We start from the raw sequence: 20,629 nt of genomic DNA, 5'->3' as shown, positions 1-20,629 counted from the left end.
TTATCCTTCACAGTAACTTCTAAATATGTTGTCAAATAATGTGATGGTGTGTTGTCAGAGTGGAATCATAAGAATATACTTTTAACAGATTCAAGGGATACAGCATCAAGCAAGGCACCTTTTCTGCTATGCAAGGCAGTACCTACAAGAAGTATTAACCCCCTTCAATGTTTTATTCTTTCAATGATTCTATAAATCAGTCATGGGCAATATAATTTTACTTTTATGACCAAAAAAACATTAGAAAAAAACTTTTAATGTCAAAATGAAGACAGATTTCTACAAAGAAATGTCAGTTAGATAAAAATATAAAATAATTGAGTGCATAAATATCCACCTCCTTCAAGTGGCTGCCAAGAAACATCCCCACAGCATGGTGCTGCCATCACTGTGCTTCACAGTGGCGATGTTGTGTTTGTGGTGATGTGCTGTGTTTTATGTTTGCCAAACATAGTGTTTTGTCTGATGGCCAAAAAGCATCATTTTGGTCTCATTAGACCAAAAGTTTTTATTCCACTCAACCATGGGGTCTTCCAAATGCCTTCAGGGGAATTGTAGTCAAGATTTAATGTGAGTTTTCTTCACTAGTGGTTTTCTTTATCCACTCTCTCATAAAGCTTTGACTGGTAAAGAACCGGGGCAACAGTTGTTATACGCTGCGTCTCTTTAGTCTCATGTGCTGGAGCCTGAAACCCCATCAGAGTAGTCATAGATGTCTTGGTGGCCTCTCTCACTAGTGTCCTTCTTGCACAATCACTCAGTTTGTGAGAACAGCCTGATCTAGGCAGATTAACACATACACCATATTCCTTACATTTCTTGATGATGGATTTAGCTCAAGTCTGGGGGATGTTCAGTGCCTTGAAAATCTTTTTTATCAATCCCCTGACTTATACTTTTCAATAACCTTTTCTCTGAGTTGCTTGGAGTGATCTTTTGTCTTCACAGTGTAATGGTAGTCAGGAATACTGATTAACCAGTGACTGGACCTTCCAGTCACAGGTGTCTATACTGCAACTTGAGACACATTCACTGCACCCAGGTGGTCCCCATTTGGCTAATAGTGAGACTACTAGCACCGTTGAATTTGGTCAGTCACTTTAAAGTGGGTGAATATTTATGCAGCCATTTATTTTTTCTTTACATATTTTTGTTAATTTACATTACTTTGTAAAAATATGTTTTTACTTTGACATTAAAAAGGTTTTTTTTGTATTTTTTTGTCGAAAAGCCAAATTATATTAACCCTTGTTGATTTATAAAATCATTTAAAGAGTAAAACATTGAAGGAGGTGAATATTTTTATGGACATTGTATATTTACCTAAACAAGAACAGACTTAGAGACTGATTATACCGTTTTATTAACGTAAACTCATCCAAAAAGACAGTATTCAAGGAAATTCTAATTGAGGAAAATGTGATGTGATTCGTTAAAAAAACTAGAAACAACTCTGAACCTACTTGCTTCAACTGAATTTATTTGAATTAAGTTTTCTAATCACGTTAGCAGTACGAGACTCAAGTTAAGTTGGTGCAACTTGTCAACTTGAGCTAAAAAACAACTTCGTTCTTGTGCTTGTTATTAGCTGAAGCATTTTCAAAGGCGGTCCAACATTTATTTTTGGAGTGCAGTTTTCCCTTCATTACACTCGGGTCCAGCAGGTGGTGGTAAAGTGCCCAAAAAGGCCTGAATCACAGGTTTTTGTTCAAAGAAGAAGAAGAAGGCCCCTCCTATTCAAGATGGCAACCTAGCAGAGGATCCATGCTCGTTTGTTGACATATTTTCACAAGACACGCTTTTGAGGATAAGAGGATTTTAAACGTTTGTAAATATGTCGAGACTCATCGTCAAAAATCTCCCTAATGGGGTAAGTAACTTGTCCTTTTGTCAGAAGACAGTTTCTATGACTTAAATGTAACTGTATTATTTTGTGTGCAGATGAAGGAGGAGAGATTCAGGTCCATGTTTGCTGCTTTTGGCACCGTGACTGACTGCTCTCTAAAGTTCACCAAGGACGGAAAGTTCCGTAAGTTTGGTTTTGTGGGTTTTAAAGAAGAAGATGATGCTAACAGAGCTTTGAAACACTTCAACAAGAGCTTCGTGGACACGTCGAGAGTAATGGTAAGGTACAGGTATTACTGTAATATTAATAATGCCTATGACATTGTTATTGTTTTTCAGAATTATACACTTAGTTATGATTTATTCTAGGTGGAGATGTGCAAGGCGTTTGGAGATCCCACTAAAGCCAGAGCCTGGAGCAAACATACCCAAAGCTCAGGACCGGAAAAGCAAAAGGTACATGCTGACACAAATGAATGATAATACATGACCGTCCCAGCATTGAAGTTACCTTATATTTACACCCACATTTAACCCTCCTGCATCCCTAAAAGTGCGACACCCTTGTCCCTAAGGGTAAAAAATACCCTCCAATAAGGACTGCCATAAAAAAATGTGTTAATGTATCATTCCAATTTTTTGCATAAACACTTAAAGTAACTTTATTCCTCAACAAGTATAATGAAATTTTCAGTTTCAAAATTTTAACCCCTTAAATGCCAGTTTTTGTGATCATAACTTGATTTTTTGTTCAAACAAAAAAAGTGAATTTTTTTCCATCACATACATGCAAAATTGTTTGTGTGGTTTTTTTTTTTTTTTGGGGGGGGGGTGGAATTATCTAAGCCCGGGAGTGTCAAAGATTGGCATAAAGATTGGTTTTTAACTGAAAAATCATGCAAACATGGTAAAATAGGGTTCATCATTTCACATTGCACTGACCATGATTTCAGTGGCTGTGTTTTGGCTACACACACGCACACACCAATTTCTCAATACACACTTTCACACAACACTATGATACCCCTAGAACACACCTAAATCCTTTTTTTTTTTTTTTTTCTAAATATTTATTTTAGGACTTGAAATTTTGCTTTAATGTGTGATCAAAATGACCTAATGAAATACTCATTTTCAGTCCATTACAGTTTGCACTACACAGTCGTTTTAATATTTTGATTATTTGCTTTGACATCACGCCGATAGTTCAGTTTTTCAAGTCCTATATATTTCCTGGCCTGAGTGATTAAATTAATGAGCAGTGCATAAGAGTTACCAGCAAAAACAAACAGGTTATAAGAAATACGTCTTCAGGACATTGCAAGATTCAAACCCTGGACTTCATGATTGGAGGACCACGACACTGCCACTCAGCCACTACAACAACACATCCCCTAATGGTGTCATAATGTGATTTAAATGTCAACATTGGACGGTGCCATTTAGCATATCCGTGCAAAAACGACAATCTTTCCCTTCCCCTGTTATTTACATAAATATAAATGATACAGACCACTCCATCTATCAATCTTATTGCTAACATCACCCGGCTCATACAGCGTCATAATGGGGATTTCTGTTAAATACAACATAATAAACCCCTGTCCTGTGATACGATTTTGGAGACAAGGAAGTCATTATTTTCTTCACTCTTTCAATGAAAATATGAATAATAACAATAACAACAAAATATGATAACATTTCTCCTTTCACATTGATGTTTTATAGAGCCATTACTGAGTCTTAACTGCTGCCTCCTGAGTGATGCCGATGTGATGAGAAAGGCAGCCTTGCCTGTGAGCCTGCACTGAGGGCAACAGACCCAGCCTTTACGCTTACAGGTCCAAGTACATGCTTACGGATCTGAGTACAAATTGTGCGCGGTACAAGTGTTGCCAAAGTCATGTGTGTATGACAGCCAATTGAGAGGCAGATTCTGAACCAAAATGAACTAAGTCCACAATTACAATTAGTCTACATATTTGCAGATTAGTGCACACATTTGTAGATCTTTGTACAAATTTGCAAAACTTTGCACACATTTGCAGATCTTTACACGGATTTGCAGATCTTTACATGCATTTGTGGATTTGTGCACAGATCTTTGTACACATTTGCAAATGCTTTTGCAACAATAAAAGCTCCATAAAAATACCCTTAGAGACACAGGTGTGACTATTTTTTTACACAGTGAATTAAAGACTTAAAATATTTATTTCCCAAAATACCAAAATTCATCCCAAAGTACACACCCTCAGCAAAATTTATGCCATATTTATCAACACAAATAAAGTTATCCACAAAAGAAAGTCCACCAGGGTAAAAAAAAATAAATACCCTTAGGGACACAGGAGGGCTAAAGCTCTTGTGAGGTTTGAGTCCAGTTTTGCAGCCACTGTGGAGTAGACAGTACTTACTATGTCGTTGCTGGTTTTAATTAATGGATGCAAGACTGCCAACAGGACATGATCAAATGTATGAAATATGTAAGGATGTGGGCAGATTTACATGAGGTGGATAAGATAATTAAGATATTTGATTAGTACACGTGTGCATATGAAGTGAGGCATTTTACCACAGAGAGCCTTCTTACGGTATTGGAGTTACAATGAATAGATTAATTACTTACAGCATCTGAGTATGGTAAATAGATTATATTAGTAACTAGAAAAGCACTCAGAGAGCGCAGACCTCCACCATCAGCCCTATCTCCTAATAATGAAGAATCCTTTAAAAACATTCCTGGATCCAGATGGTGATCCGGATCACTCCCAAAATCTAACTCGCCGATTACTCTCACCCCGGTGGGGTGGAGACACGGTGAGGCAAAGCATTGGCTTCGCCACGTGTGTACTGTCATGGCGGAAGCACCCAAGGTCTCACCAGATGAATGGAAGTCATGGCAGATGGTGAATATTCCTCTATTCCTCCCAGCATTGTGAGTATTCTCGCAACAATTTGCTGTCTTTCATGTTATGCTCCGACTCGTCTCCTCGGCCGGGTGTGCATCTTTCAAACTCTCTAAACTCCAAAACTTTAAATAGAAACTCACCAAAATCTGCTGCTGGGATTGAAGTTACTTATGTTCACCATCTCATGGTGTAAAGTGGTAACAGCTCAGACCTCCACCATTAGCCGTATCTCCCAATAGTACAGAATCTTTAAAAATTTCCTGGATCCAGACAGTGATCCGGATCAGTCCCAAAATCTAATAAGTTCTTCCTTCTGACATTTCCTGAAAATTTCATGAAAATCCGTCCATGACTTTATGAGTTATGTTGCTAACAAGCGAACAAACAAACCTACCCGATCACATAACCTCCTTGGCGGAGGTAATTACTACAGTCAGAAGATTAATTTGTGCAAATATGTTACTGCATATTAGATGAGGTATTTTACCACAGTGATTTAAGTTACAGTTACTAGATCAATGAATGCAAATGTGCATATGAGATGAGGGTTTTTTTCACCACATTGAGTTTCTTATTGTATTTGAGATCAGTAAAGCAGTAAGAGAAAGTGCAGGATATTTTACATAATCCAGGGCTAATGTGCTTGTTAAATGAAAGTCCTTTTTTCTAGCCCTCTGCGACTGTTGAGTGGTCATCAGAGTAACTCTATGGTTTTGTCCTATAACTGCATGTATAAGTCATGTTTTCCGATGAAAATTTTCATCTTGCTTATTTTAACAGTCAAAATGATCACTCATGAAGAATAGTTGTTTTTAAAAAAAGAAAGTTGTTTTGGCAGCATGCCAATAGTTCTTTCATGCATCCCCTACCCTGCTGCAGTCATTTTAGGCTTTAATAATAACAGCCGTTATTAATGTTGCTGTGGGTCTTGTGTGATTTAGTAGGTCTTCATCAGTATTCATTTCAGTCTGCTATAACTAGCTAAAAAATCATCACAGGTCTTCCAAATCCAGCTTTACCCTTTTTAATTACTGTTGTTTATGTCTTTTTTGTTTTCTCAGAAAAAGAAAGAAAAAAAGGAAACAAGAACCCTTGGAAATGTGAGTAGATGTGTCATTGTTTGCTGTTGTGTACCTGTTATAATACTATCAAGTGGAACCATTCTTGCACTGTTTATGAAACCTTTGGGTAACAATGCATTAACAGCAGCTTGTACTGTGAATTGATTGGCCATTCTAAATCGTGTGTTATTTCTCTAATAAATTATGCATTATATCGTTCTGTAATAATTAATCTCACTTTGAAATCACCCAGTAAAGGTTAATGTTCATTCCTTTGCTGATGCTTTTTGTTTAAGCAATATTTTAATCCCTGTGCGTCTATTTGTTGTGTGTGTCAGCTGGAAGAGGATCAGGGCTTTAAGGAGTTTCTGTCAGTACATCAGAATCGAAGCCAGGCACCAACGTGGGCGAATGACAGCATGCAGCAAACAGCTGATCCTAACAGTGTACAGTCAAAGGTTCAGAGCAAAAAGAAACCCACTTCAGATGATTACCTCAACTTTGATTCAGACCAATCAGAAGAAGAGGAAGAGGAGAGGGAAGAAGAAAGCGGCGAAGATGAAGGTTGGTAACATGAGTCCATTAGTGGAGGTAGATGAAAGGTATGTGTCAATTTAGGGATCCACAGATGCCTTCATCTTTCCGACACCTTAGGTCATCTTTTAGTTTTAAAAATGAAAATATTTAACTTTGCAGACATGTTTTAATCTTTGAGGTTGCATTTCCTGAACTTGGGCAAAATTAATGTTTATTACACAAAATACACATGTTTTAACTTAGGTCTTTCAGTAGAGATCCTCACTATACATAGAGTAACAAATACAGTGCATCCGGAAAGTATTCACAGAATTTTGAGGAAAAAAAAAGAATTTATTCCATTTTGGAATGAGGCTGTAACATAACAAAATGTGAAAAAAGTGAAGCGCTGTGAGTACTTTCCAGATGCATTGTATATATGAAGTTGACATGGGTGTAGTTGCTTTATACTAATGGTACTAATTTATAAGGAAATGTTTATACAAGCATACCCAATTATACATAATAAAACTGAACAAGAAAGAACCAAAACTTGGTTGAGTAATGTACAAATGAGGTGACTACCTTAGGCATTAAATGTGTTTTTTCTTTCTTTTTGTCCTTTCAGGTACCACAAAAGAAGCACTAAAGTCCGGTTTATCGGACATGGAGTACCTGCGCTCAAAGGTGATGAAAAAAGATGACATCATGGAGGAGAGTGAAGAGGAGGATGGTAATGAAGAGGGTGAAGATGAAAATGCGGATCATGTTCCTGCGCAGCACGCAGACAGCGCCTACGAGAGTGGAGACAGAGAAAACATCTCAAAGAAACAAAGCACAGCTTCCCCCGAGGAAAAGAAGATGAGTAAAGCAAAGAAGTCAGCCAAACAAGAGGTGACTTTTCTCAGAGACGTTCACGTTAAATATTAGGACTCAATTCAGTACAGTCATAATTTCAGTATGAACTAGTTTACACAAACATCTGCTCTTTGTAGACGGAGCCGGCGACAGAGTTTACTGTGAAGCTGAGAGGAGTTCCCTTCACTGTCAAAGAGGTGAGTGACACTGAGCTTCCTGATATCAGAGGTGTAAAAACATTTGTTTATTATGAGTCATCCTTTAACAAAGAAATATTTCTGTGACATTACCAGCTACAAATCAGAGAGTTTATGACCCCGTTAAAGCCTGCAGCCATCAGGATTGGAAGGAACGAAAGTGGAAATAGAACAGGTATGTGACAATAAGTCCCTGGTGTCAGCATACAGTACAATGTTTTCATGTTTTAATTACAAATAATACTTTGTATTGTTGTATTTTCTGTATATCAGCCAATATCTCAGATCTTCTGTGTTTAGGATATGTATATGTGGACTTGCACTCTGAAGAACAGGTGGAAAAAGCCTTGAAGAAGAACAAAGACTACATAGGTGACAACCTTTTCTTTTTTTTCTTTTTTTCTTTTTTTTCCCTCTCCTTTTTGAGTAAATTTAGGGGATATGGCACACTAGAAATATTTTACATTTATATAATGTTTTAAATGTTTTTTTCCTGAACTGCACGATTTGAATAGTTAATTGTTTGACACAACTAGAAAGCAAGTATCTTGGTAAAGGTTTTTTTCTTGGAAAATGTATCCCATTTCTTGACCTTTTTCCTTTCCAAATTGCAAAGTAAGAACTAATAAATTATGAAGAGGAACATATGATGAAGTTATCTTTGACTCTTGTTTTTTTTGAGCATTTAAAAAAAATTGTCCAACCAGTCTTTAATTCTGCTTTTAATTGCAAAATAACATGCAAATATTTGAGCACCCTTGTTGATCCTCATAACTAATGAATATAATAAATAGGGCTGCCAAGATTAATTGCATAAAATCTGATCAACTACGATCTACATTTAGTACACTAATATTTTTTAATTGCAATTACTCACATGCCTTATTTTTGCCTTCAGAAAACTTTGTTTAAGCCCCAGCGATGTCCCCCTGCAACCTCAGTGATGTAAAATGAATCCACCACTGATCCTCAGAGTCTCATTAGAGTTTTAAAAGTTTAAAGACAGCGCACTGGGCAAATCTGAAGTCACCTGAACATTGTGTTGTCAAACATTTACTGTTTAGTGTTCATGTAGTTCCTTTTCAGTACATAACAAATTTCTTTCTCTGCGGTTAAGTTCATGTTAAAATATTAAATTGATCTGGAAAAGCAGGTCTGTATCATAACTGGAAGTCGGTTACCCTTAGTTTAAGACAATAGAAAAATCTAAAATGACACAAAACAGATTAAATGCAAAATAGAGGAATTTTAGAATGGGGTAGAAAGGGTGTGATTGACTCCAGAAATCCTGACATTAATCTCAATTAAAATTTTAATGTTTTGACAGCCCTAATGATAACACTTTACCTATATTCACCTGTAAGTGCCACTACTTTCATACAGTTATTTAATGTTATGTTGAGTAAATATTGTGTATATTTTATACAGACATGACAAATTAGAGATGCTTAAATTTCAAAGTACTTAGCATGTTTTGGTAAGATTTTTTGTTGGATAAAGTCGCCTGGTTTACCATGACATCTGTGTTCTCAGGTGGGCGTTACATCGAGGTCTTCCGTGTGGATGCTTCTGGGAGTAAAGCTAATAGAGACAAAAAGAGCAAAGAAATTGACAGAAACTTCACTAGAAAACTCAAGGAGGATGAGGAGGAGGAAGATGTAGCAGAGTCAGGTCGACTCTTTGTCAGAAACCTTCCTTATACCTGCAGCGAGGAGGAACTCAAGCAGCTATTTGCTAAACATGGTAGATAAATTAAAGGCCCGCACCTGTATGAAAAACGATGCATCTCTGGTTTAAGTTTATTACTAATGTACTGTCTCTACAGGTCCACTATCAGAGGTACTATTTCCAATTGACAATCTCACAAAGAAACCAAAAGGATTTGCTTTTGTAACATACATGATACCAGAAAATGCAGTGTCTGCTCTGGCTCAGCTAGATGGACATGTGTTTCAGGTATTTGATTTCTTTAATTTTACATTCTTCTCTGCCTTATGATTTTGAGATTTCTACACGAAGTTGAGGGGGGTTAGACTCATTCATTTTTGTGTTTTCAGGGGAGGATGCTTCATCTGCTGCCCTCCACAGTAAAGAAGGAAAAGTCAGACACATCCGATTCTGGTGGTCCCGGCTCTTCTTCCTACAAACGACTAAAAGATGCAAAAAACAAAGCTTCAAGTTCCAGGTATATGACCAAAATGACCGCTGGCGCTTCTGTTTGATTTTTGCTTTATTTTGCTGATATGAATTAACAGCTTACTTTATAACTGTGTCCAGAAGACGCCATGATCCATTCAGATTATTAATTTAAACTGTCTTTTCAGCTCCCACAACTGGAACACTCTTTTCCTGGGCACGAGTGCAGTGGCAGATGCCATCGCAGAAAAATACAACACCACGAAAAGCCAAGTGCTGGACCATGTGAGTAGCGCTGCCTTCTTTTACTATCTGTATAAGACTGTGAGTATTTAGACTGACAGCCCTAAGCTATGGATAGCCAACAATTCACATGTCCTTAGGAAGATAAAATCTCCTCCAAGTTCAGTAAGCTTTCCCTGATGTAGTCAGCTTTTAGGATGCCAAATCACTGCATAGTGATCAACGGAATAATGGGGAGGATGAAAAAGCAATGGAAAGTCAACTTGACAGCAGTGCTTTATCTGTCCTACACTTTTGTCTTGGTAAGCAGTAGATATTCGTCATTAGATTTTAAAAAATCTGCCTGGAATCTGTGAATTTATGAGTAGAGCAAGGCCTGATATACTTCCTCTGGGTCTTTCTTTCACCTGTATCTGCTGTGTAAAAATGAGAATAATTCAGTGCACATCTAAATTTTCTTTACATCTGTTTGGTCCTTTTTTACTCTACAGGAATCAAAGGGAAGTGTTGCAGTGCGGATGGCTCTCGGAGAGACACAGATTGTTCAAGAAACTCGACAGTTTTTACTTGACAACGGCGTCAGCCTGGATTCCTTTGGTCAGGTAAATAAGAAACAAACTCTCATTCTCTTATTGATAAATGGTCTATTGACAACTTCCACAGACTAGTCATCTTTGCTGCCGTTGTTTCCTCCTTGTGTACAGGCGGCAGCAGCAAGGAGCACAACTGTGATCCTGGTGAAAAACCTTCCAGCTGGAGTGACTGTGTCAGAGTTGGAGGGGCTTTTCTCACCTCATGGCTCTTTAGGTAGAGTCCTACTACCACCCTCTGGACTTACAGCCATCATCGAGTTCTTGGAGCCAACTGAGGCCAAACGAGCCTTCACTCGGCTCGCATACAGCAAGGTGTGTACATCTTCATATCAACCATTCCTAAAGACCCAGCATTTATGTGCCATCCCCTTTTAACCCTCCACCTTTCTCTGAACCCAAGTTTCAGCATGTCCCGCTGTATTTGGAGTGGGCGCCTGTGGGAGTGTTTGTTGAAGGCAAACCAAAACCAGGTACGTTTCTACAAATACATAAATCTGAAAATCTTTCTCAGATTTGGTATTATGAAGATAGTAACTGTTTTTTAATGATCAAATCTCTTAAATTTGTTAAGTACAAGACAAACAAGAGATGGAGAAAGAAGAGAAGAAGGATGACAATGAGGAAGAAGAAGAGGAAGAGGAGGAGGAGGCTGCTCCTGGTTCCACCCTTTTCATTAAGAATCTTAATTTCAGCACCACAGAGGAGAAACTACAAGAGGTAGGTTGATCTGAAATACAAATCCTTGGTTTTGACATCCATGTTTTACACAAAGAGTTTCAAATTTTGATTAATCTGACCACAGAACAGTTCTCCATTTTGGCTGAGTCCAGAAAACAGCCCTGTTTCTTGATCATCTTCACTTGTGGCCTCTTGTTTGCATGAAACAGCTTTAACTCGCATTTGTTGATGGCATGGCCAACTGTGTTGACAGACAAGGGTTTCTGGAAGTGATCCTGAGCCCATGCCATGATTTCCAGTGCAGAATTAGGCCTGCTTTTAATGCAGTGTTGCCTGAGGGCGTGATGATCACAAGCATCCATTATTGTTATGTAGTAACATGTTGTTGTTTATGTTGTCTCAATTTATTTCAGACATTCTCCAAATGTGGCAAAGTCAAGTCATGCTCTATCTCCAAAAAGAAGGATAAAACAGGTACTGAAGATAAGAAGTAGGGTTTTTTCTCACATGCAATTAAGATAATTAATCCATCTATACTTTGGTTAGGACAAAATAGCCTTTTAGATGAACCAAAGTTACACAGGATTGAACTTCTATTATGAAGAAACACTAACATTATCAGTTGAAAATGGTTGAATGCCTACATCAGCGATAATCAGAGATGGATGGGTGACATATTGTGTTTCTGAATCAGTGTTAAAACCTTTCTGATCCTGTCATTTTTCTTTCCAGGAAAATTGTTGTCCATGGGCTATGGTTTTGTCCAGTATCAGACAGCAGAGGCAGCACAGAAAGCTCTGAGACAACTCCAGGTATCTTTAATTTTAGCGTGTCGAAACCTCCAAACCTTTTTCTGCAGGCTGATTTTAAACTAACGTGTGTGCTTTGTCTTGTCCCTCCACCAGCGCTGTACTGTGGATGATCACCATTTAGAGCTGAAGATTTCTGAGAGAGCCACAAGGTAAGACTTGCTTCAAAGGGGGTTTTTGTAAACTTTGACTGAGGTTAATTATCCAAATAGTGGTCTGAAGCTGGGTTTACAAAGGGTATGGAATTACTCACTTACAATAGTATATGGAGATTTTAGGCCATATAAAGCCAGAATCAGACAAAATGTTTTAATCCCTGAAGAGAAATTTGCTCACAGCTGTTGCTCTTACACAGTATGGCTTATGGAAATGTAGGAAATATGAATACAAGGATCATCATATTACATAATTGTTGTAATAGTAGTTTGTTTAACAAGAGCAGTTGTTAATAAAGTAATATAAGCATCTGCATGTGCTGTGTGTCCTAAAGTTACACTGTTGGTACAGGAAATTAGAAACTTCAAATGTTAAAAACAGTATGGCCTGTTAGCGCTGATTAAAATTTCAATGTTATAAAAAGCAAAAGGAGAAACTTTTTTCTATTTTCAGGACATCTGTTAGTATGAACTGGGCAGAATTTATATTCACGTTTGTTTCTTTTTGTGCAGGACTACTGAATTGTCACACAAGAAGAAGCAAGTGGAGAAGAAACAGACAGGATCGAAGATCCTTGTGCGAAATGTCCCCTTCCAGGCCACCACCAGGGAAATTCGGGAACTCTTCTGGTAACTGATACATAGGCATCAAGTGTTTTTAGCTCCAGGTGTTTGTCAAAAGATAGAATAAACTTACTTTACATCACTTGCTCTGTTTTGTAGTACATTTGGAGAGCTGAAGACAGTCCGTCTTCCAAAGAAAGCAGCTGGTTCAGGGAATCATAGAGGCTTTGGTTTCATTGACTTCATCACTAAACAAGATGCAAAGGTTTGTGTGCTACACTCCATTTTTTGAATGCAATGTTCTGTCCTCTAGTGTGTAGTTAGAGTGGACACTTATGTTAAGTCCTATGCCCTGTTTTCTACACAGAAAGCATTTGCTGCACTGTGCCACAGCACCCATCTCTATGGGAGACGCCTTGTGCTAGAGTGGGCTGATGCTGAGGATTCAGTCGAGACATTGAGACGGAAAACAGCTGATCATTTTCATGGTAAATGTATAAAATGTTTGCAATGACATGCAGGAATAGTTGTAACCCTTAAGTTTACTAACTGATGTTATCATGTCATTTGTTCTCTCTGTCAGTCGCTGCCAAAAAGCAGAGAAAATCTGAGGTTCTGGAGGGAATTCTGGAGACAATGGAAACCGGAGGAGTGGATGAAGACTGAGATCCTGTAACTGTTGACTCTGCCTGCCCAGTGCTTCAGTTTTTTGTAAATAAAGGACCGCATATAAAATACGGACTAGTGTGACATCTGCTGAAAGAGTCCATGTTATGAATTAATCAGCTCATCACAGCTATGCCACACTGAAAATCCTGAATTTCTTATTTACATATTTGTATTAAAATATACTTAAAAGACAGATTGTGAAACTGATGTCACTTCTTTTATAAAATTGTATTTCATTTCATAAGAGTTGTGTGGTTGTAATGCATTTTTTAATGTTTGTACTGAAATTAAAAATAGATTGGCTTTTATTTTGAAAGTCCCATCCCTAGAAAGTGACTGCTCAGCCGGATTATCACGTGACGTCTGCTTGTAAACATGGCGACCAAGCAGACGAAGGATTTGGCCTTTGTAGGTGTTAAGAATATTTTAAACGTTTTAGCAGTGTTATTCTATCTGAGTGCGATATGTGTGTCTGTTCGGGCTGAAATACGAAGCGTTGTTCTTGACAAACAAAGCGGACAGCTGTCCGTCACAGAGGGATTCAGGGAGGATTTTGTAGCATGGGGAAACTTCACTGATGACATAAAAGCATCAGGGTAAGTTCAATGACGCTACAGATTCACATCCTTTACCTTTTAAAGCTTGCAAAACCATTTCTGTTGTAAAGCCTATGTGAACTGAATTATCTTGAGCAGCTAAACTATCTTACAAGGTGGCTTGCCTTTTATATTTAAAATTTAAAGGTTGAAACTACTCAGAGAACCGACATCTATAACAATAATTATACGATAATACTCATTAAAAAGTCTTTAAAATATAGTTAGCCTCTGTCAGATTAAATAACAACGGAATAGGCATGGGAGTGTCGGGGTTTCAAAAGAAGTCAAACAGATAATCGGCATAACAACCTGCAAATCAATAAAGGTTTGGCATTTTTGACTATAGGAATTGCTTGCCTAACCGTTAATGGATGTCGACTGTTTTCTGTTATTGAACAGTGCTTTGGCTTACCCTACGCAAACAGAAAAGAGGAGTAAAACTAGTGACAGACGAGATCTAAGTAAACTTTAGTTCGACCTCAGTCCAAAGATGATCCAATATAAATTTGTCCCCCGAAAAAATAAAGTAGGAAAATAAACAGAAACTTGGCTTATTGCAAAATCATATGAAGACAAAAATAAATTTTTAAAGGAAAACAAAAACCACAAAAATCAATAGGAAAAAAAATGCTAGTTCTCAGATAATCAGAGGTGGAAAAGTACATGACTATTGTACTCAAGTATAAGTAAAGTTACTCAGGTTTAAATTGACTTAAGTACAAATAAAAAAGCTGGTCTATAAATCTACTCAAGTAAAAGTAAGAAGGATTTCACTTAAAGTTTAACACTTATTACTGAACAACTATGGAGGAGTTTTAAATTCTAATATAACTTTTCCTTATAGGCAAGAACAACAAGAGAATAGATAAATAGATCACCCCTATAATAAATAAAAATTTACAGCAAAATTGACACTGTTAATCAATTTATATAGGGTTAAACTTAGCCCTTTATACTTGTTATATTGGTCCACACTACATATAGTTGAACTTCACTTTTGAAATTTTTCAATATTTTACAATATTACAGAGCTGCAGTTACTCTTAAAAATCTGGGGCAATCTGGGACTTCACTGGTAAGAACAAAGCAGAGAGTCAACCTCATAGCAAGGCAACACATATGGATTAAGAATACTATGTGTCTTCTAGGAAAAGCTGATGTTAATATATAACCCAGCGGATAACTTCACTCATGGTGCAGATGTGTCTCACATCAAAAACAGCAATCTACCAGAATCATGAACAAAAGAACCACTGCAGGGATCACCATACAACAGGCAACATCAAAACATAACTGACACAGATAAATGCATCTAAAATACATCTAAATGCTCTGCCCAAGGGCATGATGGGGAACTCTGCCCACACACACATCCCAGATTCAGAGGTGGAAAAAGTACTTGAGTACTATACTCAAGTAAAAGTATAGTTTCTCTGGTTAAAAATTACATAGGTGGGCGCGCCAGTAGTCGAGTGGTTAAGGCATGCGCCATATACGCAGGCGACCCGGGTTCAAATCTGGCTTGTGGCACTATTTCCTGCATGTCCCTCCCCGCTCTCTTCCCTGTTTCCAACTCTATCCATCGTCCTATCCAATAAAGGCAAAAAGGCTGAAAAAAAAATTACATAGGTAGAAGTTAAAGTTCTGATTTCAAAATGTACTCAAAAAGTACACACCTAAAAAATAAAAAAATAGTGCTTTGAATAATTAGCTTTTTTCCAACTCTGCAAATAATACTGGTCTTGCTGGATTGACCCGTTTTCAAATATGAAGGTCTACATGATAATCACCAGTGAATCCAGAGCATGGTCAAAAGACCTGAAGCAGTGTTCAGTTAATACAATAAAAGTTTTCTGTTTTTACCTATTGTTACAACCTGTCTGTTCTTCTTATCCTCACCTCTCTCTTTTCAGCTGGTCGTTCTTGGAGGTCACGACCAGCAGTCTATACAATGACAGTCTGCAGGCTTATGCTGCTGGTGCGGTGGAGGCTGCACTCACATCTCAGGTCAGCTGAAAGCCTTACATCTACAGCTCTGTTTATGCCTGACTTGGCAAACAGTGAAAATGTTCTGTGCACTTGTTTTACCTTTGATTCAGTTTGAATACTTTTTGTTTAGCTCATCTATAAGCACTGGATGAACACTCTGATGGGTTACTGCGGACCCTTCACATCTCAAACGGGGTACTGCGAGCGTCTTAAGGCTTTCATTGCGACTAACATGCAGTGGGTTCAGAAGCAAATAGAGGAGGAGCCAAGTTCATTCTACTGGTATCAGGTAATTAATTGGTACTTAATTACAATAGTAAATAGGCTAGAAATACAATATTCAATTGTCAGTGTTTGCTTGCCAGGTGCGCCTAGCGCTTCTGCAGCTAAAAGGCCTGGAGGACAGCTACAATGACCAGCTGGCATTTCCTACAGGATCTCTCACCCTCAATCCATTTGGCTTCCTGTATGTGGTCATTACTGTTTAAAAGTAATCAAAAAGTCTCAAGACAACTCCTGGTATCATAAACTTAAAAACTGTTATCTCCTCCAATACTCTTTTCAACAGACTTTTCCAAATGGGTGGTGATCTAGAAGACCTGGAATCAGCTCTGAATAAATCCAGCCAAACTCGACCTCTTGGTTCTGGCTCTTGTTCTGCTCTCATTAAGCTGCTGCCAAACAACAAGGAGCTGCTGGTGTCACATGACACCTGGAACACGTACCAGGCCATGCTGCGCATCATGAAGAAATACATCTTTCCATTTCAGGTTTCTCCTTCAGGTAGATTTCTGATGGTGTCTCCTGTCTATCACTGCTCCTGCTCTATTTCCTATTGTGATGTTTCCCAGAGTTCCTGTCTGTTCTTTTCCCGTCAAGTACTTTTTAAACTTTTGTTGTTTTTTTTTAATGTGTTATAGAATTAAAGTTACAATCATAAAAATGCTATAGCCACCTAGCTAAGCACAGAGGCTGAACACGTTAGCCTTGATCTAAGTAAATTGAAAAAATTGTGACCTTCTAGAGGTTTCATTGCTTCTCTTGCAAAGTCACAACAATGGCAGGTTTTGAGAATATGCAATGCATACAGAACCAAATCAGTTTTTAACTTAAACGAGATCAAATAACTGAAATACATCATATGAATAAGAACCAGAGATGCTTTTTACTGGGAGGAAAAAATGCCAGGTTTGTTGTATCTACTTTCTATGCTAAGCTAAGCAAAATGGCTCCTAACTCAAGGCTTCATTTCAAACCAGTAGCTAGTTATTTAATCATGAGCTTTTAGTGTATTTATTTTCAGGTGGGCCTCTTGTCCCTGGAGTAGTTCAGGCCTTCTCATCATATCCTGGATCTATCTTCTCTGGGGACGACTTTTATATCTTGAGTAGCGGCTTGGTAAGTAAACTCTTCCCATTTGGCTTGATAAAGTAAAGTATGAAGAAAAATGTAACAGCGTTTTTTTCCTTATCTACTTGTGTCTCCAGGTGACTTTAGAAACCACCATTGGGAACAGTAATCCTGCTCTCTGGAAGTTTGTTCAGCCAACAGGAACCGTCATGGAGTGGCTGAGAAACATTGTGGCTAATCGACTGGCTGCTACCGGCAGGGAGTGGGCCAAGATATTCAGCATGTTCAACAGTGGAACGTATGTTGTACACACCAGAGAGAGAAACCTGTTCTCATGACTTTTTAACCAGCTGTATCTCCTTTTAGTTTAGAGAACAATCTCCTGAGCAGACTCTGGGCTCTGCTGTTTGCTGTATCTTGTGTTCAAATTCCCAATGCGTGAGGAGTTTTGATAAGATATTATGTGACCTTTGATTTTAACGTGGGCTGATCGCAGTGAGGAAGCAGTAAAGGAAGCAGAAAGAAGGGCATTGATAACCATGAGTCATGTGAGAAGTCAGTCTGGTCACACAGCTGTGAAAAGGGCATTAGGCTGAGTGTTTGTGAATGCAGTTACATGGATATATAGTTCACAAAAAATGCTTTATTTTTTCCTTATAAAGACATAAATAATAATATAATGCTATAATAGTAATAATATAAAGATATATAATAAAAAAGGAAAAGAAACCAGAAAAAAATCCTATTTGGAGTTTCTTCACCAGTTATGAAGCAGACTGAAATAAATACTGAAGTCTCATTGTGACTGGAAAAGCATACAAGATCATAAGCAACACCATAAGATATATTATTCTATATGATTGAAACAATTGAGGGGGGTTGGGGCCAGACTAAATGATTGCCTGTGCACTGCAAAAACAGACCTTTTATCACATTTCCCATGGCAAAGATTCTTTTTGTTTTTTAATCATCTTTGTTTTTTACGGTTTTGCCCTTATTATGATGGGAAAGCTATAAAGTGACAAGAAATGTGGGGAGATAAAGGGTGGGGGATGGCATGCACCAAACAGCATCAGGATCGGGAATTGACCTACGACCATGCACAACTGTGTTCATGAGGCCCCTGCCCTACCAGCATGTTATTAACAGTACTTACATGTGCACAGGAAAGGGCAAAGACATTTCTTCACTGAAGCTTTGACTCGAGTATGTTTATGTCTGTTGTTTATTTGTGTGAATTGTAGGTACAACAACCAGTGGATGATTGTGGACTATAACCACTTTACTCCAGGAAAGGCTGACATTAAAAAGGACCTCTTTGTTGTGCTGGAGCAGATTCCGTAAGTCTTCACAAACAGATTAAGTCAAAATCAAGATTATTTTGGTGTGTTTTACCTTTAATTCTCAAACCTTAAATTTCCCCTCCACTTTATGCTGCAGGGGAATGATTGTTTACGCCGATAAAACTGAGGAACTGATGGAGAAAGGGTACTGGGCAAGTTATAACATACCGTGAGTTTCAGTTATCAAGTTTTATGTTCACATTTGTACAAATAATTTATGTTGTATCAGTGTTCTGTGTAAAGTGTTCTTCATTCACCTCTGCTTGTGTGCAGGTACTATGTGGACATATTTAATGCCAGTGGCTGCAATGAGCTGGTTGAGAAGTTCGGCCCTTGGTTCTCTCTGGATCAGAATCCTCGTGCTCAGATTTTCAGGAGAAACCAGACAGCTGTCACTGATGTGGATTCAATGATCCGTCTCATGAGGTGAGATCTGTGTGATACCAGTTTACAGATGGATATTTTGCCAACATTATAACAAAACCAACTTCTTTGACATAAATTTTATATTTGAAATTGCTTATGAGATGGGCCGAACACACTATTGCCTCTCAGCCAGAAAGTTCCTGATTGGAGTTCCTGTTAATAAACAGGGCTGTTCTGTGTGGAGTTTGAGTCTATGCCCTGTACATGCATTGGTTCTCTGCCAGTACTCTGCCTTATTGTTTTTTTTTCCCAATATGTCAGCCCTTTGATTGACTGGCGACCAGCTCAAGGTCCAGTGACAGCTGGGGTCAGCTCCAGCCCCCCTATGACCCTGAGAGGATAAGCAGTAAAGATAGTGAATTGATGGATATTTATGAGAGGCATTTTTTCTCCTCAGGTATAATAACTTTAAAGAAGACCCTTTGTCAAGGTGCGATGGCTGTGATCCACCTGGAAATGGAGAGAATGCAATCTCAGCCCGTTCTGACCTGAACCCAGCAAATGGAACGTATCCATTTGGCGCCTTAAAGCAGAGACCACATGGAGGAACGGATATGAAGGTTTGTATTTTCTTCTATCACCTATCTCTAGTCTCTGCCCAAATAGTAACTGTGTGATTTTAAGTGGACAGTTGTTCATCCTGCAGCTATCTTACGTGTGTTACATTTGTTTGGGTGCAGATGACCTCTTATGAGATGTTTCGGGACTACGGTATGCTGGCAGTGAGCGGACCCACATGGGACCAGGTGCCACCTTTCCAGTGGAGCACCTCCCCTTACAAAGACCTGATCCACATGGGTCACCCTGACACTTGGACATTTAAACCTATAAAAGTCACCTGGACCCATTAATTTTTAAAAATCAAATAATACATACAAATGTATTATTTTGAATGCTACAAGCTTTGCTGTTTATAATTTTTAAAAGAAGGGAAATTATACAATAATTTTATGAAAGGGATTTTCTAAACATTAATATGGTTTTAGTTCTTACTAGAATGGCAATAATAGCAAAGGTGTGGATGTGATAATGGCTGCAATGTTATGGAAGGATTTGGTACAGGGAATTTGCACTATTTACATAAATAATCGACTGTTAGGCAACATGCTTTCTGCACCTTACTGAAGCTTCTACGTAAGAGCCTATCTGCTTTTCATGTCCTCCATTTTATAACACGTGTAAAAATATAAACAACACTCAATGTTTTTGCCTTTGTGAATTATTGTTGTGAAATCTCTGACAGACCACTTCAGCTTTTTTATTGAGAAATGATCAAAAAAACTATTGAAAGCAGTGATAATGTGTTGAGTATGTTGTGTTGTTCTTTATTCTCCTATAAACACTCACATTTTGATGGGACATTGTCTAAATGTAAAAAAAACCCTGATTGGTGTGCTTTTTTTTTTTTAATATTTATCATCAGTCCCTTTTTTTATTGTCTGTCATTCATACTACAGCAGTGGATTACTTATTAAAATTGTGCCTACTGTTTAATTTGGACAATTTTACAAGGGGAATAATGGTCTCCAAAAGCAAACTCAGAGTCATTAGTTTAGTCTGCTGTTTGAATAACACTGGACATTCTTTACAGTATATAGCAAAGGTGGAAAAAGTACACAACTATTATAATCAAGTAAAGTACAGTTACGTTGGTTAAAACTTACTAAAGTAAAAGTACTGGTCTAT

At 38.0% G+C, this 20,629-nt stretch overlaps 2 protein-coding genes across 2 annotated transcripts; both read left to right on the top strand.

Annotated features, from left to right (window-relative positions):
- Positions 1 to 1,732: 1,732 nt before the first annotated feature.
- Positions 1,733 to 13,544, top strand: rbm19 (RNA binding motif protein 19). The gene is made up of 24 exons (XM_041786433.1): positions 1,733 to 1,870; positions 1,942 to 2,124; positions 2,215 to 2,301; positions 5,819 to 5,857; positions 6,157 to 6,382; positions 6,963 to 7,228; positions 7,330 to 7,389; positions 7,486 to 7,564; positions 7,690 to 7,761; positions 8,923 to 9,132; positions 9,215 to 9,345; positions 9,447 to 9,574; positions 9,714 to 9,810; positions 10,260 to 10,370; positions 10,473 to 10,673; positions 10,762 to 10,831; positions 10,933 to 11,078; positions 11,453 to 11,513; positions 11,772 to 11,851; positions 11,945 to 12,000; positions 12,517 to 12,633; positions 12,727 to 12,832; positions 12,935 to 13,055; positions 13,151 to 13,544. The coding sequence occupies exons 1-24, from the start codon at positions 1,835 to 1,837 to the stop codon at positions 13,231 to 13,233; spliced, it is 2,766 nt and encodes a 921-aa protein (XP_041642367.1). The 5' UTR covers positions 1,733 to 1,834; the 3' UTR covers positions 13,234 to 13,544.
- A 59-nt stretch (positions 13,545 to 13,603) lies between these two features.
- plbd2 (phospholipase B domain containing 2) lies at positions 13,604 to 20,297 on the top strand. Its single transcript, XM_041786427.1, has 12 exons — positions 13,604 to 13,832; positions 15,749 to 15,842; positions 15,955 to 16,113; positions 16,190 to 16,290; positions 16,393 to 16,607; positions 17,128 to 17,222; positions 17,312 to 17,472; positions 18,419 to 18,514; positions 18,615 to 18,686; positions 18,791 to 18,943; positions 19,341 to 19,503; positions 19,624 to 20,297. The coding sequence occupies exons 1-12, from the start codon at positions 13,612 to 13,614 to the stop codon at positions 19,792 to 19,794; spliced, it is 1,701 nt and encodes a 566-aa protein (XP_041642361.1). The 5' UTR covers positions 13,604 to 13,611; the 3' UTR covers positions 19,795 to 20,297.
- The last annotated feature ends 332 nt before the right edge of the window (positions 20,298 to 20,629 follow it).

Source organism: Cheilinus undulatus, linkage group 5 (assembly GCF_018320785.1).
Source record: "Cheilinus undulatus linkage group 5, ASM1832078v1, whole genome shotgun sequence".
Lineage (NCBI taxonomy): Eukaryota > Metazoa > Chordata > Actinopteri > Labriformes > Labridae > Cheilinus > Cheilinus undulatus.
Note: the sequence above shows the minus strand (reverse complement) of the source record. Positions and strands in the feature narration are given on the sequence as shown.